The sequence below is a fragment of the Aspergillus ambiguus genome (assembly GCF_047715705.1).
Source record: "Aspergillus ambiguus strain CBS 117.58 unplaced genomic scaffold BDV59scaffold_18, whole genome shotgun sequence".
Lineage (NCBI taxonomy): Eukaryota > Fungi > Ascomycota > Eurotiomycetes > Eurotiales > Aspergillaceae > Aspergillus > Aspergillus ambiguus.
Genome location: NW_027395531.1, coordinates 198,828 through 216,490, shown reverse-complemented (window position 1 = coordinate 216,490; position 17,663 = coordinate 198,828). Strand labels below are relative to the sequence as shown.

The following is a 17,663-nucleotide window of genomic DNA, read 5'->3' as shown; positions in this document are numbered from 1 at the left end:
GGGCACAAACCTCGGCCCAGCACGCCATGGTCTTATGTCAGCCTATCTACTCCGTAGTTAACCAATGGTCATCTCACGAACAAACTGATTGTGTTGGCAATACTCCAGATCCTTGATATCGCATCTACGGATGAGATCTACCGAAATCATTGAACAGAAGGAAATATGGTATGCAGTCCCTAACATACAATAGCTGATATAGGAAAAAAGAAACACAAGACTATATCCATGAGTCCACCCAAGCTCAGAAGGGTACAAGAAAAGGCAGAGGCAACAAAAGAAGCAAATCGTTAATTTTTGAACACGACTCCGCATTTCCCATCATAAACACCACATGAGCAGCCACCACCAACCCCGTTGCTGCTCTCCACCTCAAGGATTGTCAGACTTCGGACCAATGTGCGTGCACACTGCCGACGCCTTCGAGGTATGCTTGATCAGGAAACATATGTTACAAAGGACCCCTAATCAAGGATGAGTCAAGGATCAACCGATGCACCCGGAGTCAACTAGGCATTTATTTGCCAGCAGACTTGCGGGCCATGGTGTTGAGGGCAGATCCGTCCTTGAACCACTCGATCTGGGACTCGTTGAAGGTGTGGACGAGCTTGACGTCGAAGGTAGAGCCGTTCTTGGGGTGGACACGGAGAGTCATGGGCTTGCCAACGGCGATCTCAGTGCAGAGGAGGTCGACAGTGTCCTCAGGCTGGATCTTGTCATAGTCGGCGGGGTCAGCGAAGGTCAGAGGAAGCATACCCTGCTTCTTCAGGTTGGTCTCGTGGATACGAGCGAAGGAACGGGTGATGATGGCCAGACCACCGAGGTGACGGGGCTCAAGAGCAGCGTGCTCACGAGAAGAACCCTCTCCGTAGTTCCAGTCACCAATGACAACCCACTTCACGCCACGAGCCTTGTAGTCACGGGCGGTAGCGGGGACGGCATCGTATTCACCAGTGAACTTGTTCTTAACGGAGTTGGCCTCGCCGTTCTCAGCGTTGACGGCACCGATGAGCATGTTGTTGGAGATGTTGTCCAAGTGGCCACGGTACTTCAACCATGGGCCAGCCATGGAGATATGGTCAGTGGTGGTCTTGCCCTGGCACTTGATCAGGATGGGGATGCCGTTGGCATCCTTGCCATCCCAGGCCTGGAAACCAGCAAGGAGCTGGAGACGGTCACTGGAAGGAGAGACGGCAACGTTGATGGACTCACGGTCCTTGGGGGGAGCCTGGTAGGTGTTACGGCCGGGGTCGTATCCCTGGGTGGGGAGACCATCACCGGTGGGAGGAGCAAGCTTGAACTCCTTGCCATCCTTGTCCTTCACGGTGTCGGTGAGGGGGTTGAACTTGAGGGTACCAGCAACGCACATGGCAACAACAAGGTCGGGGGAGGCGACGAAAGCGTGGGTGGCAGGGTTGGCATCGTTACGACCGGTGAAGTTACGGTTGTAAGAAGAGATGATGGAGTTGGGCTCGCCCTTCTTCACATCCTTACGGTCCCACTGACCAATGCAAGGACCGCAGGCGTTGGCCAGAATGACACCGCCGAACTCCTCGAGGGTCTGGAGCTGGCCGTCACGCTCAATGGTGGCGCGAATCTGCTCAGAACCGGGGGTGACAGTGAAGAGAGACTTGGACTTCACGCCGTGGTTCAGGGCGTCACGGGCAATGGAGGCAGCACGGGACATATCCTCGTAGGAGGAGTTGGTGCAAGAGCCGATCAGACCGACCTTGAGCTCCTCGGGCCACTTGTTGGCGTCGACGGCCTCCTTGAACTTGGAGATGGGGGTAGCCAAATCAGGGGTGAAGGGACCGTTGATGTGGGGCTCGAGCTCAGAGAGGTTGATCTCAATGAGCTGGTCGTACTCGGCACCCTCATCCTCGCGGAGCTCCTTGGCGTAGGAGCGGGCGAACTCACCAATGTGCTGACGCTTGGTGGCCTTCAGGTAGTCGTACATGCGGTCGTTGAAGGGGAACATGGAGGTGGTGGCACCAATCTCAGCACCCATGTTACAGATGGTACCCATACCAGTGCAGGAGAGAGAGTTGACACCAGGACCGTGGTACTCAATGATGGCACCAGTACCACCCTTGACGGTCAGGAGGCCAGCGACCTTGAGGATGATATCTGAGGAGCGGTCAGTGAGAGATCAATCGACCGGGACATGCATCAACTTACCCTTGGGAGTGGTCCATCCGGACATCTCACCAGTCAGCTTGACACCAATGACCTTGGGGGCCTTCAACTCCCAAGGCAGGCCAGCCATGACGTCGACGGCATCGGCACCACCAACACCAATGGCGGCCATGGCAAGACCACCACCGTTAGGGGTGTGAGAGTCAGTACCGATCATCAGACCACCGGGGAAGGCGTAGTTCTCCAGGATGATCTGGTGAATGATACCGGAACCGGGCTTCCAGAAACCAATGTTGTACTTGGCGGTCGCGGAGGCCAGGAAGTCGTAGACCTCCTTGTTGATCTCGTTGGCACGAGCAAGATCCTTGTCACCACCGATCTGGGCCTCGATCAAGTGATCGCAGTGCACGGTGGTGGGGGTAGCGACGGAAGGCATGCCAGCAGACATGAACTGCAGGATAGCCATCTGGGCGGTAGCGTCCTGGCAAGCGACACGGTCGGGGCGGAGCTTGAGGTAGGAGACACCACGCTCGATGTCCTGGCCATGGGGATCGTCCAGGTGAGAGTAGAGGACCTTCTCGGCGTAGGTGAGAGGGCGGCTCAGACGACGACGGACAATGTCCAGGTTCTCGGACATCTTCCTACAAAGGGGGGAGCACATGTTAGCGCACGGTCAAATTGACCCTCGGACCACCATCTCCGGATTTCCCCATAATCGCGCAAAATTCTCGTTAAAACATACTTGTAGTTGATGTAGTTACCCTGTATGCAAGTGATTAGCCAATGACGATTTTCCCAGATAAGGTCACATCCGCCATCCGAAGACAGCCGAACGGGGGAAAACCACTCACCTTCTCCTGGTTGGTCATCTCGACCTTCTTGTCCAGAGGGGAATCAGCAACGGTGGCCAGACCCCGGGTCCCGAGAAGCTATCGAGAGAGTCAGTATGCATGTTTCTGTGGGGGAATCCAGAAGTCCCGATTTCTACGGCGTAGTTCCCGCGAGAACCGGGCGACCGCGGGGAGGGCTTACAAGACGGGACTTGGGAGCCTGGGAGAGAAGTAGTTAGTTTTTTTTTATGCATCTCACATTAATCCCGCGGGAGAATCATCTCATTCAATCGCGGGATATTACCATCACGAAGGGAGACTCACCAGCGCACCCATGCGCGCAAGCCGGGTGGTGATCATGATGGAAGCTCTCTATGCGAGGAGGACACAGCCGCAACACATCCAAAGAGAGAGCTAATCCAAGCAAGAAGCTAGCTTCAAGTGATTGGAAGTAGCGAGGAAAAGGAGGATGGAGTGGAGAGTGAGGGAGAGAAAGAGAGGGAGAGAGAGAGAAAAGGGTTTAAGGGAAGATGGAGTCGATTAAAAGGAAGCTTGGTTGGTTGTTTTTCAGCGTGGGAAAGAATTTGGGTGTATTCTGAACCGGCCACGGAGGACCGTAACCGCTCGTGACAATACAGACGCATGCAGCCGGACACATGGAACCACTTTCCGCTCTCCGTTGCTGAGGTATTTCCCCCCTATTTTGCCTATCATTTTGTTTGGGATTTTTCTTATGGAGGCTCCATCACCCTCGTCTGGTCCCGTCCAGCCATCCCGTTATTCGAAACCCCTTCCCCATCACTGGCTCTTGATTCTCCAGGTCCGCCTATCCTCTTGCTGATTGATTATTTACCCGTACCCCATGTCTCCCCATCCCGTCATTAATACGCGCGTAATGATACTAGCGGTAACGGCAATACGCATGTGAGCAGGCAACGTGGCTCGTCCAATCATCGCAGAAGGATTACACCTACCTTCGGCCAACCGACATCATCCACTCCATCCTTTCTCCCGGATGGAGCTACTTTACATCTATAGGTATTATGTACACAGGAGTCGTGGAGGGGAGAGGACGAGCGACTCCGACGTGCCTGATTAAGACATATGTCCCCAGAGACGGCCCAATCGCCCTCCAACTGACGACTTCCCCGGCGGAGGATTATTTTACCTGAACGCCCAGTGGACAATGTCCATCCCGGAGTCGTCGTGCCGAAGGAATGAAAACGTCATAAATTACGGCCGGTACGGGGCCAACCCCATGGAAATGTTCTGGCAGACGGAGAGCCGAACGTGAGCCGAGGCCTACCGAAAGTAATCCCGCGGACCGGTGCCAAGACGATCCGGCATACTGGCCAATCAGCAGCTCTCCATTTCCTCTCGCCCACAAAGGCGGAAATTTCCTAGATCAGACAGCCCCGCTACTGCTTCCGTTTATCGGTGATATTCCCATCCACGCTTGACCACTCCTATCACGAGCCCTTGCACTCGGTCGTCAAGAGTCCCGATAGCCAGAATGGGTGCCCTGCGCAGAGTCAAGACCAAGCGCATGACGAGGTACCTTTCCCCTCCTTCTCTTTCCCTCAGGGGCACCACACCGTTCTAACCCGGTCTTTCGATTTTTTAGAGGCTACGACCAAGTCCAAGCTGATCTCGCCTCGCCCAAACACCTCGCCCAGTACAAGGCCACCAAGGATGCAGAGGATCTGCCCGGTCTAGGAAAGCACTATTGCGTCGAATGCGCAAAATGGTTCGAGAGCGAACACAACCTCGTGGCCCATCGGAAGGGCAAAAACCACAAGCGAAGGTCGGTACTCGTCGATGCGCGAAACGTGACAACCTCAATAACCCGACCCTGACTGAACGCCTTTCCGCAGAATTCGTCTCTTGCAAGAAGAGCCCTACAACCAGAAAGCCGCTGAGGCCGCCGTTGGCCTGGGTACCGACAATGGCTCGCGGTCGCAAGAGGCCGTCGATCGCATGGAGGATTAAATTTTTCACACCGTCCAAGATGGACAGGCGTCCGCTACCATGAAGCAACCAGGTACAATCAGCTTCATCGGAAGCAGGACAACTCCGTTTGCCCTCGCAACGTCGGTCACACTTCCATGCTCAACGCCGTAAAACTCTTTTGCAACACGCATGTCGTTGCCTTCAAAGCGATACGATTGGTCGCGGTCGAACAAAACTTTTCAGCCAATCACAGGCGACGTGGTTGCCAGGCAGCACGTGAATCCACATGCGCCGAAAACCGCCAACACTGCGCGGCCGACTTGCCGAGTCCGCTGGTTCCGTTTTGCGGTGACCCGTCCTATATCGCCGTTTCTCGGAGCTTCGTATACTCGGTCCCACTTCGCTGGATACCATCCTGCTAGAGCGAAATTTATTTACAAGCTGCAATACAAGTGCTTCGTTCCTTTGCGTTCGAATCAGGTCTTCTGTATGTCTATGATAATAGTGAAGCCTGCGGCTGATTCGCCGGGGTTTGTAAATACTTCATAAGCCATTCGTAGGTCGCCCACTGTCGAGAGAGTTAAATCCATACTTCATGTCGCTAAGATGTCTTCGCACATACCTGCACCGCATTGACTATGAATGCCCTCAGACTGCAGACCCCAAGACCGCGATAGAAGACCCTGGCGCCTTCGGTTCGATAGGCTTCTCGGGCGATCTCAAAGGTGTTCAGCGTCTTCTTGTTACCCGCAGTTCGCAATAGGGCCTGTTCCTCAGACCTGGTAACAATTGTCTGCGCCTGCAGCCTCGTCTTGATCATGTCCAACGGGAAAACAGATGCCCACGTAGCAACGCCAGCGATGCCACCACAAAGAAGCACCTTCAGCGCAACCATGTGGGCGTCATCGTCGGGGGAAGCCGTCAGACGTTTGCAATACTCGTAAGACCAGAAACTGCGCCAGCAAGAGTAAACGATTGCCCTGGCGGGGAAGATCTGGGGTGCCGGTTACATACTAAAATCCATAGCCAATAGAGTCTCTGGCACAGGTTACGGCTCCTCCGTAATAAAGACCCCTCCATCCACGGGTTTGGAAGATGTCCTTCGCGACCGTCCAGGACGAGACGCCTCGTCTTGTGTCCAACTGCGCGCGGCATTTAATGAATTCAGTCGGAGATGACACAGTCCAGCTGGCCACTCCACCTGCGGCTCCGGCGAGCCATATCTTGGACAGAGAGGTTCCTTTCGGGTCAGTGGGATCGGTCACTGATCCATCCAAAAACATCAACGACCGATTGTAGGCGACGAAGAGAAGAGCATTGAGGGCGCCATATCCAAGGATTGGAGCCGCCGCACCTGACTCCCATTTCAGTGTACTGTCACCTTTATGGACGTAGCCGAGGCCTCTTACCTCGTACGAGTGAGCTGGCCCTGTCGAAGCGACTCAGCTGCTGTGACGCAGGTACGGCAGCCGTTTCTGCAGAGCCTGCTTGTAATCGAACCTTGACCACATCCAAGGGGTTTCCAATGATGATCCCTATGGCCCCACTAAGGTAGCCAGCCCAGAAGTCTGCAGACATGAAGCCGGGCACCAAGATTAGGACATAGTAGAGTGAAAAGAGTAGATAAATTCACCATCAGCCCCAATGCTGGATTGTGGGGTTAGTACGGCTTATCTGGGAACCCCTTTATCTACACGTGATAGCGCGATCCTTTGGTGATCAGGCATCCACAGGCAGCACGCGCCGATCCGCCTCACGCGTTGTCGATGACTGCGTTGTTGTCCTTCACTGACAGCCACAGCGCCTGCACAATAATACTAGCTGAGTCACTATTCTGAAATGTAAGTAGAAAATTGCTTCGCTCCTTTGAAAGTTATTGCTAACGGGCTAGGTATCGACCGCGGCCAGTCGTTAGGGAAGAGGGAGGAGCCAATCCGTCAAAAGATGCATCAAATGCTATCGACCGTCTCTCGAAGCCTTTCAAGTGCCCCGGATCCGCGACTCACACCCGAGCGTCAGAGAAACCAGCAAGGAAGCGTAGAAAAGTCAACTATGCCGGAGCCGATGGGACGGCTGACGACGACAGCGCAAAACCCTATACCAATGAAGAACGCCTCGCGCTCGCCACTCGCGATGTTAATAGATATCCTGTGTTTAAACCTAAAGACAAGGACACGACTTTCAGGCAACAATTTAGGATACCTTTGATTAACAAATCGGCGGACAGCTACAACTCCTCGAGGCCAGCGCCAACGTTGGGCATGAGACAGGGCGCCACGTTCGTTGTGAAACCTCTGCACGATCCAAGCGGCGAATTCGCCATTGTCCTATATGATCCCACTGTCGACGACGTTAACTATGCCGAGGAATCGACAAAGGAAGAAGAACAACCGCTGGAAAACAAGCCCAAGTTGGATGAGCCGCTTGTACATAAAAGCTTGGCGGATATTCTGGGACTCAAGAAGAAAGTCGATGACCGCCCAAAGGTTCCTGTTGTTATCGATCCGAGGTTAGCGAAGGTCCTCCGGCCTCATCAAGTGGAGGGTGTAAAGGTAATTCATTGTTGCATTGGTGACGGAAACATTGCCTAACTCTGGTCTGGTCTTAGTTCTTATATCGCTGTACGACTGGCATGGTTGATAAGAATGCACATGGTTGCATCATGGCGGATGGAATGGGTCTCGGGAAGACGGTAAGCTGTGCGCTTAAACCATCACGACCAAACTAACACATATAGCTTCAATGTATTTCCCTGATGTGGACACTCCTCAAGCAATCTCCAGAGGCTGGAAAGACCACTATCCAAAAGTGTATCATTGCGTGCCCTTCCAGTTTGGTCGGAAACTGGGCCAATGAGCTTGGTAAGGAGGAGGCCTAACTTCGCGAAATGTTCACTAACAGCCCTAGGTAAATGGCTTGGGAAGGACGCCATCACTCCCTTTGCGGTAGACGGCAAAGCTACAAAAACAGAGCTGACTACACAAATCAAGCAATGGGCGATTGCATCCGGTCGGTCGGTCGTGAGGCCTGTCCTTATTGTGTCATACGAAACACTGCGTCTATACGTCGAGGCATTGAAAGACAGCCCCATCGGATTGCTGCTCTGTGACGAAGGTCATCGTTTGAAAAACAAAGACAGTCTGACGTGGACGGCGCTCAACAGCCTGAATGTACAACGCCGCGTGATTCTGTCGGGAACTCCTATCCAGAATGATCTGACAGAGTACTTTGCGCTATTGAACTTTGCCAACCCTGACCTTCTCGGAACGCAGAACGAATTCCGGAAACGCTTCGAATTGCCGATTCTTCGAGGACGTGACGCCGCCGGAACAGAAGAAGATCGAAAGAAAGGTGACGAACGTCTGGCGGAGCTTTCCAGCATTGTTAACAAATTTATCATCCGACGCACGAACGATATCTTGTCCAAATACCTGCCAGTCAAGTATGAGCATGTCGTTTTCTGCAACTTATCACCATTCCAACTCGACCTATATAAACATTTCATCCAAAGTCCGGAGATCAAGAGCTTGCTGAGAGGCAAGGGGAGCCAGCCTCTCAAGGCGATCGGTATCCTGAAGAAGCTTTGTAATCACCCGGATCTTTTGAATCTTTCCAATGACCTACCCGGTTGCGAACATGCGTTCCCAGATGACTACGTACCCCCGGAAAGCAGAGGACGGGACAGGGACATAAAGTCGTGGTATTCAGGAAAGATGATGGTTTTGGATCGAATGTTGGCACGCATCCGCCAGGATACTAACGATAAAATTGTCCTGATCAGCAATTACACCCAAACGCTTGACCTATTTGAGAAGCTCTGTCGGTCTCGTGCATATGGCTCCTTGCGGCTAGACGGAACCATGAACGTGAAGAAACGGCAGAAGCTAGTTGACAAGTTCAACGACCCCGACGGAGATGAGTTTGTATTCCTTCTCAGTAGTAAAGCGGGTGGTTGCGGTCTGAATTTGATCGGTGCAAACCGTCTTGTGTTATTTGACCCGGATTGGAATCCGGCTGCCGACCAACAGGCATTGGCGCGAGTGTGGCGTGATGGGCAAAAGAAGGATTGCTTTGTCTATCGCTTCATTGCGACAGGATCGATTGAGGAGAAGATCTTCCAGCGTCAGTCCCACAAACAATCTCTATCTTCCTGTGTGGTGGATTCCGCCGAGGACGTGGAGCGGCATTTCTCGCTGGAGTCTCTCCGGGAGCTCTTCCAGTTCAAGCCGGAAACGCGAAGCGACACGCACGATACCTTCAAGTGCAAGAGATGCAGACCAGATGGGACACAATATATCAAAGCACCGGCCATGCTATATGGAGACACAAGTTCTTGGAATCATTTTGTGAACGACGGCGAGAAGGGAGCACTTGGCAAAATCCAGGACTTGTTGATGCGACAGGAGAGCGGGGAGAGGGATGTCTCTGCGGTGTTCCAATACATCAGCCATTAAGATGGTGTGATTTGGCGGTATTGCCTAGTAGTTCAGTTGTTGGACTTAGCCTGGTACATGAGAGGAATAGATTATAATGAAGTTATTTTGTCTACTTTTGGTACTGCGTGGGTCAGCCCGGCACTAAACCCCCTACGTCACTCCGGCCAACGCATCCTGCCCAAAGCTCCCCACATGAGGAGTCGAGCTGCTGACTGAGCGCCATTCCTCGTTTCCTCCATTATCATTCTCGACTGGCGTCTTCTCAACTTCGATGTCTCCCACATAGCTCCCCGGAGCGACGAACACACACACAGCCACCTACCTACGCACTACCGTTGAACAGAACAAAGAACCCGTTGCCGTTTTCCCGCCATGCGGCTCATCTGAACCCGCTTCGGAGGTCGTAACGCAGAACAACCGATGCGGACGTGAGCGATGGACCACTCAATTCAGCGTCTGCTGAATGATAAGCTGTATGATCGGAGGAAACAGGGGGCCTTGGAGTATGCGTGCTTCCCCTCCGCCGACAGTCCGGACGTCTCCGATACTGACCGAGCGAAACCTAGGTTGGAGAAAGTGGTCCGAGATGCGGCCTACAAGGGAGACCATGAGGAAATCCGGAAAATAGTCGACCAGCTTTGCCATGACTATGCCTATGCGGTTCACCAACCCCATGCGAGGAACGGCGGGTTGATCGGTCTGGCTGCGGCCTCCATCGCCCTGGGATCCGTGAGTTCGATCGGGGGATGCGAAGAGGTTGATCTATGCTTTGCTGAACATTGTCTCTAGGAGGGTGTTGCGCCGTATCTCAAGGAAATTGTCCCGCCCGTGCTGGCATGCTTCTCCGACCAAGATGCCCGGGTGAGATATTACGCTTGTGAAAGCATGTACAACATCGCCAAAGTTGCGAAAGGGGAGGTCTTGCTCTTTTTTAACGATATATTCGATGCCCTGAGCAAGGTAAGTCGTGTTATTCTACTCGTCCCTTCCCGGCTAATCTGGACATCAGTTGGCGTCGGACTCGGAGCTCTCGGTGAAAAACGGCGCAGAACTACTCGACCGACTGGTGAAAGATATTGTTTCCGAGTCTGCTGCCTCATATATCTCGATCCTGCAACTCTCGGAGAAGCACGCGTCTGACCCCGAAGCGTTGGACAGTGGGGATCTCCCTACCGCTTTCTCCCTGCCGACCTTCATCCCGCTGTTGAAGGAGCGTATCCATGTGATCAGCGCATTTACCCGCATGTTTCTGGTCTCGTGGCTCACCTTGTTGGACACGATTCCGGACCTAGAGCTCGTCACATATCTTCCAGAGTTCCTGGGCGGGTTGATCAAATTCCTCGGCGACCCGAACCGAGATGTCAATGTAGCCACCCAGGGCCTCCTGGATAGATTCCTCTCCGAGATAAAACGGATCGCTCGACTTAAGAAAGGGATTGAAGGGAGCCGAAAAGGACAAGATAGTGAGAACAAGCAGTCAACCACCAGTGACGGTGTTAGCACGGCTACGGTTGGTGCTGAGATCGAAGAGGATAATGAAAACGCCGTGGAAGACTCCGAGGCAGGATCCGTATCGGATGAGGAGGTTATGCGGGCTGATGACGATTGGATCCCGGGACAAGATGTGCAAATCGATTATCCAAAGATTTTAGATATTCTTGTGGGTTTCGTCGACACTTCCTTCGGTAAGGCTAGTCCACGGTATACTCACCCAGTCCTCATGCTTACCCGCTACAGATGAGGAAATGCAATTGACCGCACTGCGCTGGATCGACAATTTCTTTGAGATCAGTCCGGAGGATATCCTGCCCTTTGTCCCCCGTCTCCTAACGCAGGTCCTACCGGCGATGTCCAGCGGCTCAGACCAAGTGCGACAGGCCGCAAACCGAGTTAACACATCCTTGCTGGAGTATATCGTCTCGTTATCCGAGGACGTCTCCGACGACACCAAGCAGGCTGCGTCCTCAAAGACGACTCCAACCACCAGCAAGGAATTCATCGAAGGGCGTGCTCCAACTCCCAGCAGCAAGCCGGACACATCCCCGAGCCAGTCCAGAAAGCAGTCCCTGCACGAGCCGTCAACCGAGCATACTCCCCGGAGCAGTATCATTTCTGCGGCAGTGCCGCCTGCCGATCTCGATTACGCTGCAGCTGTCAACTCTCTCACCCTGCAGTTCCTGAACGAGAACGAAGCGACCCGAGTCGCCGCCCTCTCATGGCTGATCATGCTTCACCGCAAGGCCCCGCGGAAAGTGGTCGCCTTCAACGATGGGACTTTCCCCGCGCTTCTCAAGACCCTATCCGACCCGGCCGAAGCAGTTGTAACGAAGGATCTGCAGCTGCTCTCCCAGATCTCCCGGAACAGCGAAGACAGCTATTTCAAGTCGTTCATGGTGAACCTGCTCCAGCTGTTCTCCACCGACAGACATCTGCTCGAAATTCGGGGGAACCTCATCATTCGGCAGCTCTGTATGAACCTGAGCCCGGAGCGTATCTACCGGACGCTAGCGGACTGCCTTGAAAAGGAAGAAGTACGGCCTCCCTGTGCTTGCAGCACACGCATCAAAAGCATGACTGACTCCGTTTTCCAGGATATTGAATTCGCAAGCATCATGGTACAGAACCTCAACAACAACCTGATCACAGCGCCAGAGCTGTCCGAGCTGCGAAAGCGCCTACGGAATCTCGACTCCCGGGTGACTATCCCCTCCGACAGCCTGACAACTTCCCCCGCTAACACCCTACACAGGACGGCCAGACCTTCTTCGTCGCCTTATTCCGGTCATGGTGTCACAACGCCGTGTCCACCTTCTCCCTCTGTCTGCTCGCCCAGGCATACGAACAAGCCTACAACCTTCTCCAGGTGTTCGCCGAGCTCGAAATGACGGTAAACATGTTGATCCAAATCGACAAGCTGGTCCAGCTCCTCGAGTCCCCTGTCTTTACCTGTTCGTTCCCCACTCCCACCACGCACCCTTCCAACTAACCAACCTAGACCTCCGCCTCCAACTCCTCGAACCCGAAAAATACCCCTACCTGTACAAATGCCTCTACGGCGTCCTGATGCTCCTCCCACAAAGCTCGGCCTTCGCCGCGCTCAAGAACCGCCTTAACAGCGTCAGCAACATCGGTCTGCTACACCCAGGACCGCGCGCGTAAGTCCCCCCGGCCCAAACCTCCCCAACCTAATCTAACGACCTCCAGCCCAGCCGCAAGTAACTACGACCGCTCCAGCGGCACGCGGCTGAAACGCGACGATTCCTCGATCCGGTGGGTCGACCTGCTGGAGAAGTTCAAATCCGTGCAGGAAGTGGCGCGGCGGTCGCAGCGCGCCTCGCAGCGTGCCATGGATGCCGACGCTGCCGGGTTCCCGGGCACGACGGCGGCGATGGGCGGCGACCACGCGCGTTCTCGCGACCGTGCGGTGTTCCCGGATGCGCCGCGGGCCGCCGGGCTGGCCGGGACAGGTGACGGGCGTGGTGGAGCTGCGGAACCCGGGACCCAGAAAGGCGGAGGCGGTGGTTCTTTGCTTGGGGCAGCCGCGAAGCAGAAGTCGAGTCTGCCGAATTTGGGCCGGCTGGGGATTGGAAGCAGGAAGTCCAAACGGTGAGATTAGGGGTTTTTACTACTATGCCGGCAGTGCGATGGGGATTGATTGATGATCGTATGATGGTTAAACAACGTAGGACAGGGAATCTATATACAATGAAACAAACGAACCCAATAGACAAGAAGTTAAATCGACGTAAGATGAGACAAGCCGGTAGACTCGCTAATATCCTCAGAATATAGACACAACAGAAGAAAATGCGCCGCATAGCCCCGGCGGGGGCAATTCGGACTCGGATACACGGCATCTTCGGGTCGACGACGATGGCCGAGCGGGACTCTGCGGGCGATCAGAGAATGAGAATGGGGCTGACAAAACCCAGACGAGCAGAAGAGAAACCAGAACCAAGACTCCAACAACACGCAAGGATAGTGAATGATACGAGGACACGGACGACGGGGCAGCGTTCAGTCAATGAAACACAAAACATCCCAAGTCGAGACCGGAGTCCGGAACGAAGGCTCATGAGCTTTTTTTTTTTTCAGGTTCTTTCACCCGTGTAATTCTTGATCCATGACTGGGAATTTTTCGATGGAAATTCGGAACATGTGGCAATCGGAAATGTCGTGACATCCTCCACAGAAGACGTGATGTCGAGGATAAGAGACAGATGAGGGAAAAGGGATCGATCAGACGAGGTCGTCACCGCCACCGGGAGTCGGTGGACGAGGAAGAGAACGTGGGAGGCTTCCAGTAGCTGCCGGTGGAGTGTTTCGAGACGGTTCCGGTGGGCGAATTGGCCCCGTTGTAGACATATTCACCGTCGACGTACTGCACACCGGAGAAGGTGCTGCGGTGCTTGCGACGCGCATAGCGCTGCTCCAGCCGGTAGAGCTCGATCTCTGGGAGGGGAATTAGCGTAAGTGACTGGGGGGATGGTTGGGAGGGAAGAATCCAAAGGGAGACGAACTGGCTTGCAGTTTCTCAATGAGACCCATGGTGAAGTTGGACAGTCGAGAGCAACAAAAGTCGACGTTTCACGACTTTCACGGGGCGTCAGCTGCCACTGGCGCGCGTCTAGAGCAAGAGAGATCGAAGACTGATGGAAAGTTCGCAAAGACGAAGCGAGATCTGCACAGCGCAAGGACGCGAGTAAACAACAGATGGGCGGAGTTTGCCTATGCGAATGAATGAGCGCTGTTCGCGTGAGCGAGTGGAACTTGTCTCGGTCTGCGTAGTGGATAGACGCAGGTGAACAGGGGTCGAGGCACGCTGAATGTCTTACCGTATGGAACTGGAACCAGCTGGGGGATTCCTGCGGGAACGGACAGGAGGAATTGATAGAAACGAAGAGGCAGCGGGCAATTTCCGAGAAAAGGAGGAAGGACGCGGTCGATAGGGGAAGAGACGAAAGAAGAGGGGAAAAGGAGAAGACTCGATTGAAAGACGACGGTGAGGCGGGATGGCTTCACCGGAAGAGGTAAAGGAGCGGGTTTAATTTGGAATAAGCGGCCGATAGTGTTTTAACGGATGGCGCAAACAAAGAGATCAATAGATCAATAAATACAGCGGATTCCGGGGCGAAAGAATGTGGGGAGGTTCAGGTCAATGAACCAACGGGGATAGAAAAGGAGAGAATGGAAGAGGGGGAGAAGCGCAAAGAGGGTTCGAAGAATGTAGGGAGAGAGAAGAAGAAGTGAAAGTGGAAGTGGAAAAGGGTCGAAGAAAGTGGAGATGGCGGGCGGGTGTGCCTGCGTGCCTGAGGGTTTAAGGCCCCACCGGAGGGCGGAGAATTACGTACGCAGTGCGCCACGGTAGTTACATGGTACATAGTAGTAGTACTGGGGTCAGTCCTATCTAGATTGCCATTACAACGCTCAGTTCTGTCCCTCTCTCTCCTTTCCCCCGCTGTCTTCATTCTCTGCATCCTCCGCAAGGGACATCTCTTGCGCTGCACATCGTTAGCCTTGTTCAGAGAATAATATCGAAAAGTCTTACCATTCCACAGCTCCGCATAGATCCCATTCAGCTCTAGCAGTTCCCGATGCGACCCCATCTCCGCCACACGGCCCTCCTTTAGCACCAGGATCGTGTCACTATCGTAGATGGTCCGTAACCGGTGCGCCACAAACACGCTGGTCCGTGCCTTCTCCTTGAGAATACTGTTGATATTCTGCAACAGCGCCTGTTCCGTGTAGGTATCCAGAGCCGACGTCTATCCCATCAGTTAGACCAGATCCTGGTAGCCCCTTCACACGGGGAACTTACCGCTTCGTCAAAGAACAGCAACTCCGGGTCCTTCAGCAGCAATCGGGAGATCGCGAGACGCTGCTTCTCGCCCCCGGAAATCATCATTCCGCGTTCACCCACCGCCGTCTTATACCCCTCAGGCAGCTTCTCGATCAGCTCATCGATCCGAGCGCGTTGCGCCGCCTTGCGCACTTCCTCGTCCGTCGCGTCGATCCGGCCGTACCGGATGTTGTGCGCGATCGTGTCGTTGAAGAGCGGCGTATCTTGCGGTACCACCCCGATGGCCTTCCGCAGGCTCTCCAGGGTCAGATCGCGGACATCCTGGCCGTCCACCAAGATACGTCCTTCCTGCACGTCGTAGTACCGGAAGAGAAGGCGCAGGATCGTCGACTTGCCACAGCCGCTGGGTCCCACAATCGCAAACTTCTGGCCAGCAGGAATCGTAAAGCTTGCGTTCTTAAGGATCGGCCGCTCCGGGTGATATCCGAACGTCACATTCTCGAACCGAATCTCGCCGCCCTTGAGCTGCAAGGGCTTCGCGTCCGCCTTCTCGACGATGTTCACGTTGACCTTCTGCAGGTTGAACAAGGTCTCCATATCCAGAAGGGACTGCCGCAGCTCACGGTACACCGACCCCAGGAAGTTCAGGGGCACCGACAGCTGGAACACCAGCTGGTTGACCATGACGAGGTCACCGACAGTCAGGTTGCCGCTGGCCACGCCGTTGGCGGCGAGGTACATCATCGCCGCGAGCGCGCTGGAGAAGATCATATTCTGGCCGGAGTTGAGGAAGGCAAGGGAGGTGGTGACCTTGATGGAGGCGTCTTCGTAAGCCTTGAGGGCCTTGTCGTAGCGCGCCACCTCGAATTTCTCATTGTTGAAGTATTTGACCGCCTCGTAGTTGATCAGCGAATCCACCGCCACTGTGGCTCCCCGATTGTCCGCAGCGTTCGCCTGCTTCCGGAACTTGGTTCTCCACGCGGTCGTCGTGATGGTGAACGCAGAGTAGGCCACCATCGTGGCGGCGGTAATCGCGGCGAATTGGAACCCATATTGGTACGTCTGCGCACGGGTCAGAGGCTTGTCGCATGTAATAAGCACCGGTTTCGAACTCACCAGGATTCCACAGACAAGGGAGATCTCCAGAGCCGTGGGGACGACATGGAACACCATGGACGTCAGCAGGAAGCTGATGCCCTTGGTTCCGCGGTCGATCGCTCTTGTCAAACCACCCGTCTGGCGGGTGAGGTGGAAGTTCAGGTCTAGTCGGAGGAGATGTTCAAAAACGTTTCGCGCCACCCGGCGAATGGCCTTCTGCGCGACACTAGCAAAAACCGCATTTCGCAGCTCTTGGAATAAGGTGGCGCCGATTCTCGTCGCACCATCTGGAGAGCCGTTAGACAGGGGAGGGATCGCGTTTGGATGGCGCATCCTTACAAGCTATAATCATCGACCCGGCGACTGTATAGGCGGTTCCGCCGACAGCCGCAAAGTCCACGTTCATGGAGTCGACAATGCTTTTGAAGTAGAAGGGGACCTCGACGTTCAGGACCTGGAGAGATCGTGTGAACACCATATTTAGACGACGATCTCGGTCGAACTCACCTTCGCTCCCACCAGCAACGACAGGGCAGTTCCCACCCGGAGTTTCGTTCCCCAATCATCCTACGTGGGCCAGTTAACGCCATGCGACCTCCCAGGCATGAACGAGCCTTCCTACCTTGGGCCATAAGTACTTCGCCATCTCCTTCATGATAGCCCAGTCGGCCTTTCTCTGTTCCTTTTTCGCGACGGTGGTCTCACTGAGCAAGTCCTTCTTCGTCGATGTCGACGCCGCAGCATTGTGGACATCCTTCGGTTTGTGGGCGGGCGTGGTCTCGACAGGACGAGATACCGGCGGGGCGGGCGGCGTAGACGATTTTCGATCTGGTGGGGGTTCTGGGGTGGATTGTTTTCGCAATGGGCCTTTGCTTGTTGAGAAGGCCCTGAGCTGGGTAGCATAGCTGGCAGCTGTCCATGACGCCGGACGCGGATCGGCGGACCCGCGGAGTATGAGGCGCCTGGAGAAGCGCAGACAAGGCGGTCGGGCTGCCCTGGGCAGCATGGCTGTCGGTTGGTAGCAGCTCACGTGGGTTCAAGGTGGTTGGAAACTCCTGATACAGCAGTCAATGGAGCATGGTTTTGGTTGTGGGATAAGGGGAGTGTTGAGCGAGGATTGGCGGTTTGGTGATGGGGACCGCCGGGTTCGGAGGAAACGGGAAATGTTAATGGCGCAATGCCTGGGGAATGAGGATATGGACGATGATAGCTATGTACTATTTACTCTTTATTCTTTATATACTGATATTATTATGCGTGGCGATGATTTTATATGTCTTTATGCAAGCAAACTGTATGGTTGGGTATTATATCCATGTTCTTGGGGAACGCGGTGCAGATACATATATATTTCTAAGGTAGACTTCAAGATGAGATCGATATGACATCAGCATAAGTCAACAAATACTCTCC

General features: G+C 54.3%; 7 protein-coding genes across 7 annotated transcripts; 2 read left to right on the top strand and 5 right to left on the bottom strand.

Moving 5' to 3' along the window:
* Nucleotides 1-24: 24 nt before the first annotated feature.
* BDV59DRAFT_38684 (uncharacterized protein) lies at nt 25-404 on the bottom strand. The gene has a single exon (XM_073696304.1). The coding sequence runs from the start codon at nt 313-315 to the stop codon at nt 58-60; it is 258 nt and encodes an 85-aa protein (XP_073547441.1). The 5' UTR covers nt 316-404; the 3' UTR covers nt 25-57.
* acoA (aconitate hydratase ACO1) lies at nt 27-3,515 on the bottom strand. Its single transcript, XM_073689914.1, has 6 exons — nt 3,291-3,515; nt 3,169-3,186; nt 2,988-3,065; nt 2,879-2,898; nt 2,179-2,777; nt 27-2,127 (listed from the first exon to the last, which is right to left on the bottom strand). The coding sequence occupies exons 1-6, from the start codon at nt 3,324-3,326 to the stop codon at nt 518-520; spliced, it is 2,361 nt and encodes a 786-aa protein (XP_073547440.1). The 5' UTR covers nt 3,327-3,515; the 3' UTR covers nt 27-517.
* Nucleotides 3,516-4,479: 964 nt separating this feature from the next.
* BDV59DRAFT_202425 (putative C2H2 finger domain protein) lies at nt 4,480-4,955 on the top strand (the record flags this gene model as incomplete). The annotated part of the gene is made up of 3 exons (XM_073694029.1): nt 4,480-4,520; nt 4,591-4,770; nt 4,841-4,955. 3 exons carry the CDS (start codon nt 4,480-4,482, stop codon nt 4,953-4,955), a joined length of 336 nt encoding a protein of 111 aa, XP_073547439.1.
* A 248-nt stretch (nt 4,956-5,203) lies between these two features.
* BDV59DRAFT_38596 (putative mitochondrial carrier protein) lies at nt 5,204-6,320 on the bottom strand. The gene is made up of 3 exons (XM_073696303.1): nt 5,931-6,320; nt 5,539-5,869; nt 5,204-5,484 (listed from the first exon to the last, which is right to left on the bottom strand). The coding sequence occupies exons 1-3, from the start codon at nt 6,197-6,199 to the stop codon at nt 5,410-5,412; spliced, it is 675 nt and encodes a 224-aa protein (XP_073547438.1). The 5' UTR covers nt 6,200-6,320; the 3' UTR covers nt 5,204-5,409.
* A 124-nt stretch (nt 6,321-6,444) lies between these two features.
* BDV59DRAFT_193546 (vacuolar protein 14 C-terminal Fig4p binding-domain-containing protein) lies at nt 6,445-12,962 on the top strand (the record flags this gene model as incomplete). The annotated part of the gene is made up of 13 exons (XM_073692250.1): nt 6,445-6,467; nt 6,808-7,468; nt 7,525-7,608; nt 7,654-7,777; nt 7,824-9,348; nt 9,919-10,081; nt 10,142-10,312; nt 10,362-11,037; nt 11,090-11,883; nt 11,944-12,048; nt 12,102-12,300; nt 12,348-12,507; nt 12,557-12,962. 13 exons carry the CDS (start codon nt 6,445-6,447, stop codon nt 12,960-12,962), a joined length of 5,091 nt encoding a protein of 1,696 aa, XP_073547437.1.
* Nucleotides 12,963-13,604: 642 nt separating this feature from the next.
* BDV59DRAFT_202421 (uncharacterized protein) lies at nt 13,605-13,900 on the bottom strand (the record flags this gene model as incomplete). The annotated part of the gene is made up of 2 exons (XM_073694028.1): nt 13,605-13,804; nt 13,873-13,900. The coding sequence occupies 2 exons, from the start codon at nt 13,898-13,900 to the stop codon at nt 13,605-13,607; spliced, it is 228 nt and encodes a 75-aa protein (XP_073547436.1).
* Nucleotides 13,901-14,720: 820 nt separating this feature from the next.
* atm1 (ATP-binding cassette Fe/S cluster precursor transporter ATM1) lies at nt 14,721-17,366 on the bottom strand. The gene is made up of 7 exons (XM_073689913.1): nt 16,873-17,366; nt 16,758-16,817; nt 16,590-16,704; nt 16,269-16,537; nt 15,171-16,214; nt 14,901-15,117; nt 14,721-14,853 (listed from the first exon to the last, which is right to left on the bottom strand). The coding sequence occupies exons 1-7, from the start codon at nt 17,254-17,256 to the stop codon at nt 14,780-14,782; spliced, it is 2,163 nt and encodes a 720-aa protein (XP_073547435.1). The 5' UTR covers nt 17,257-17,366; the 3' UTR covers nt 14,721-14,779.
* Nucleotides 17,367-17,663: the final 297 nt, after the last annotated feature.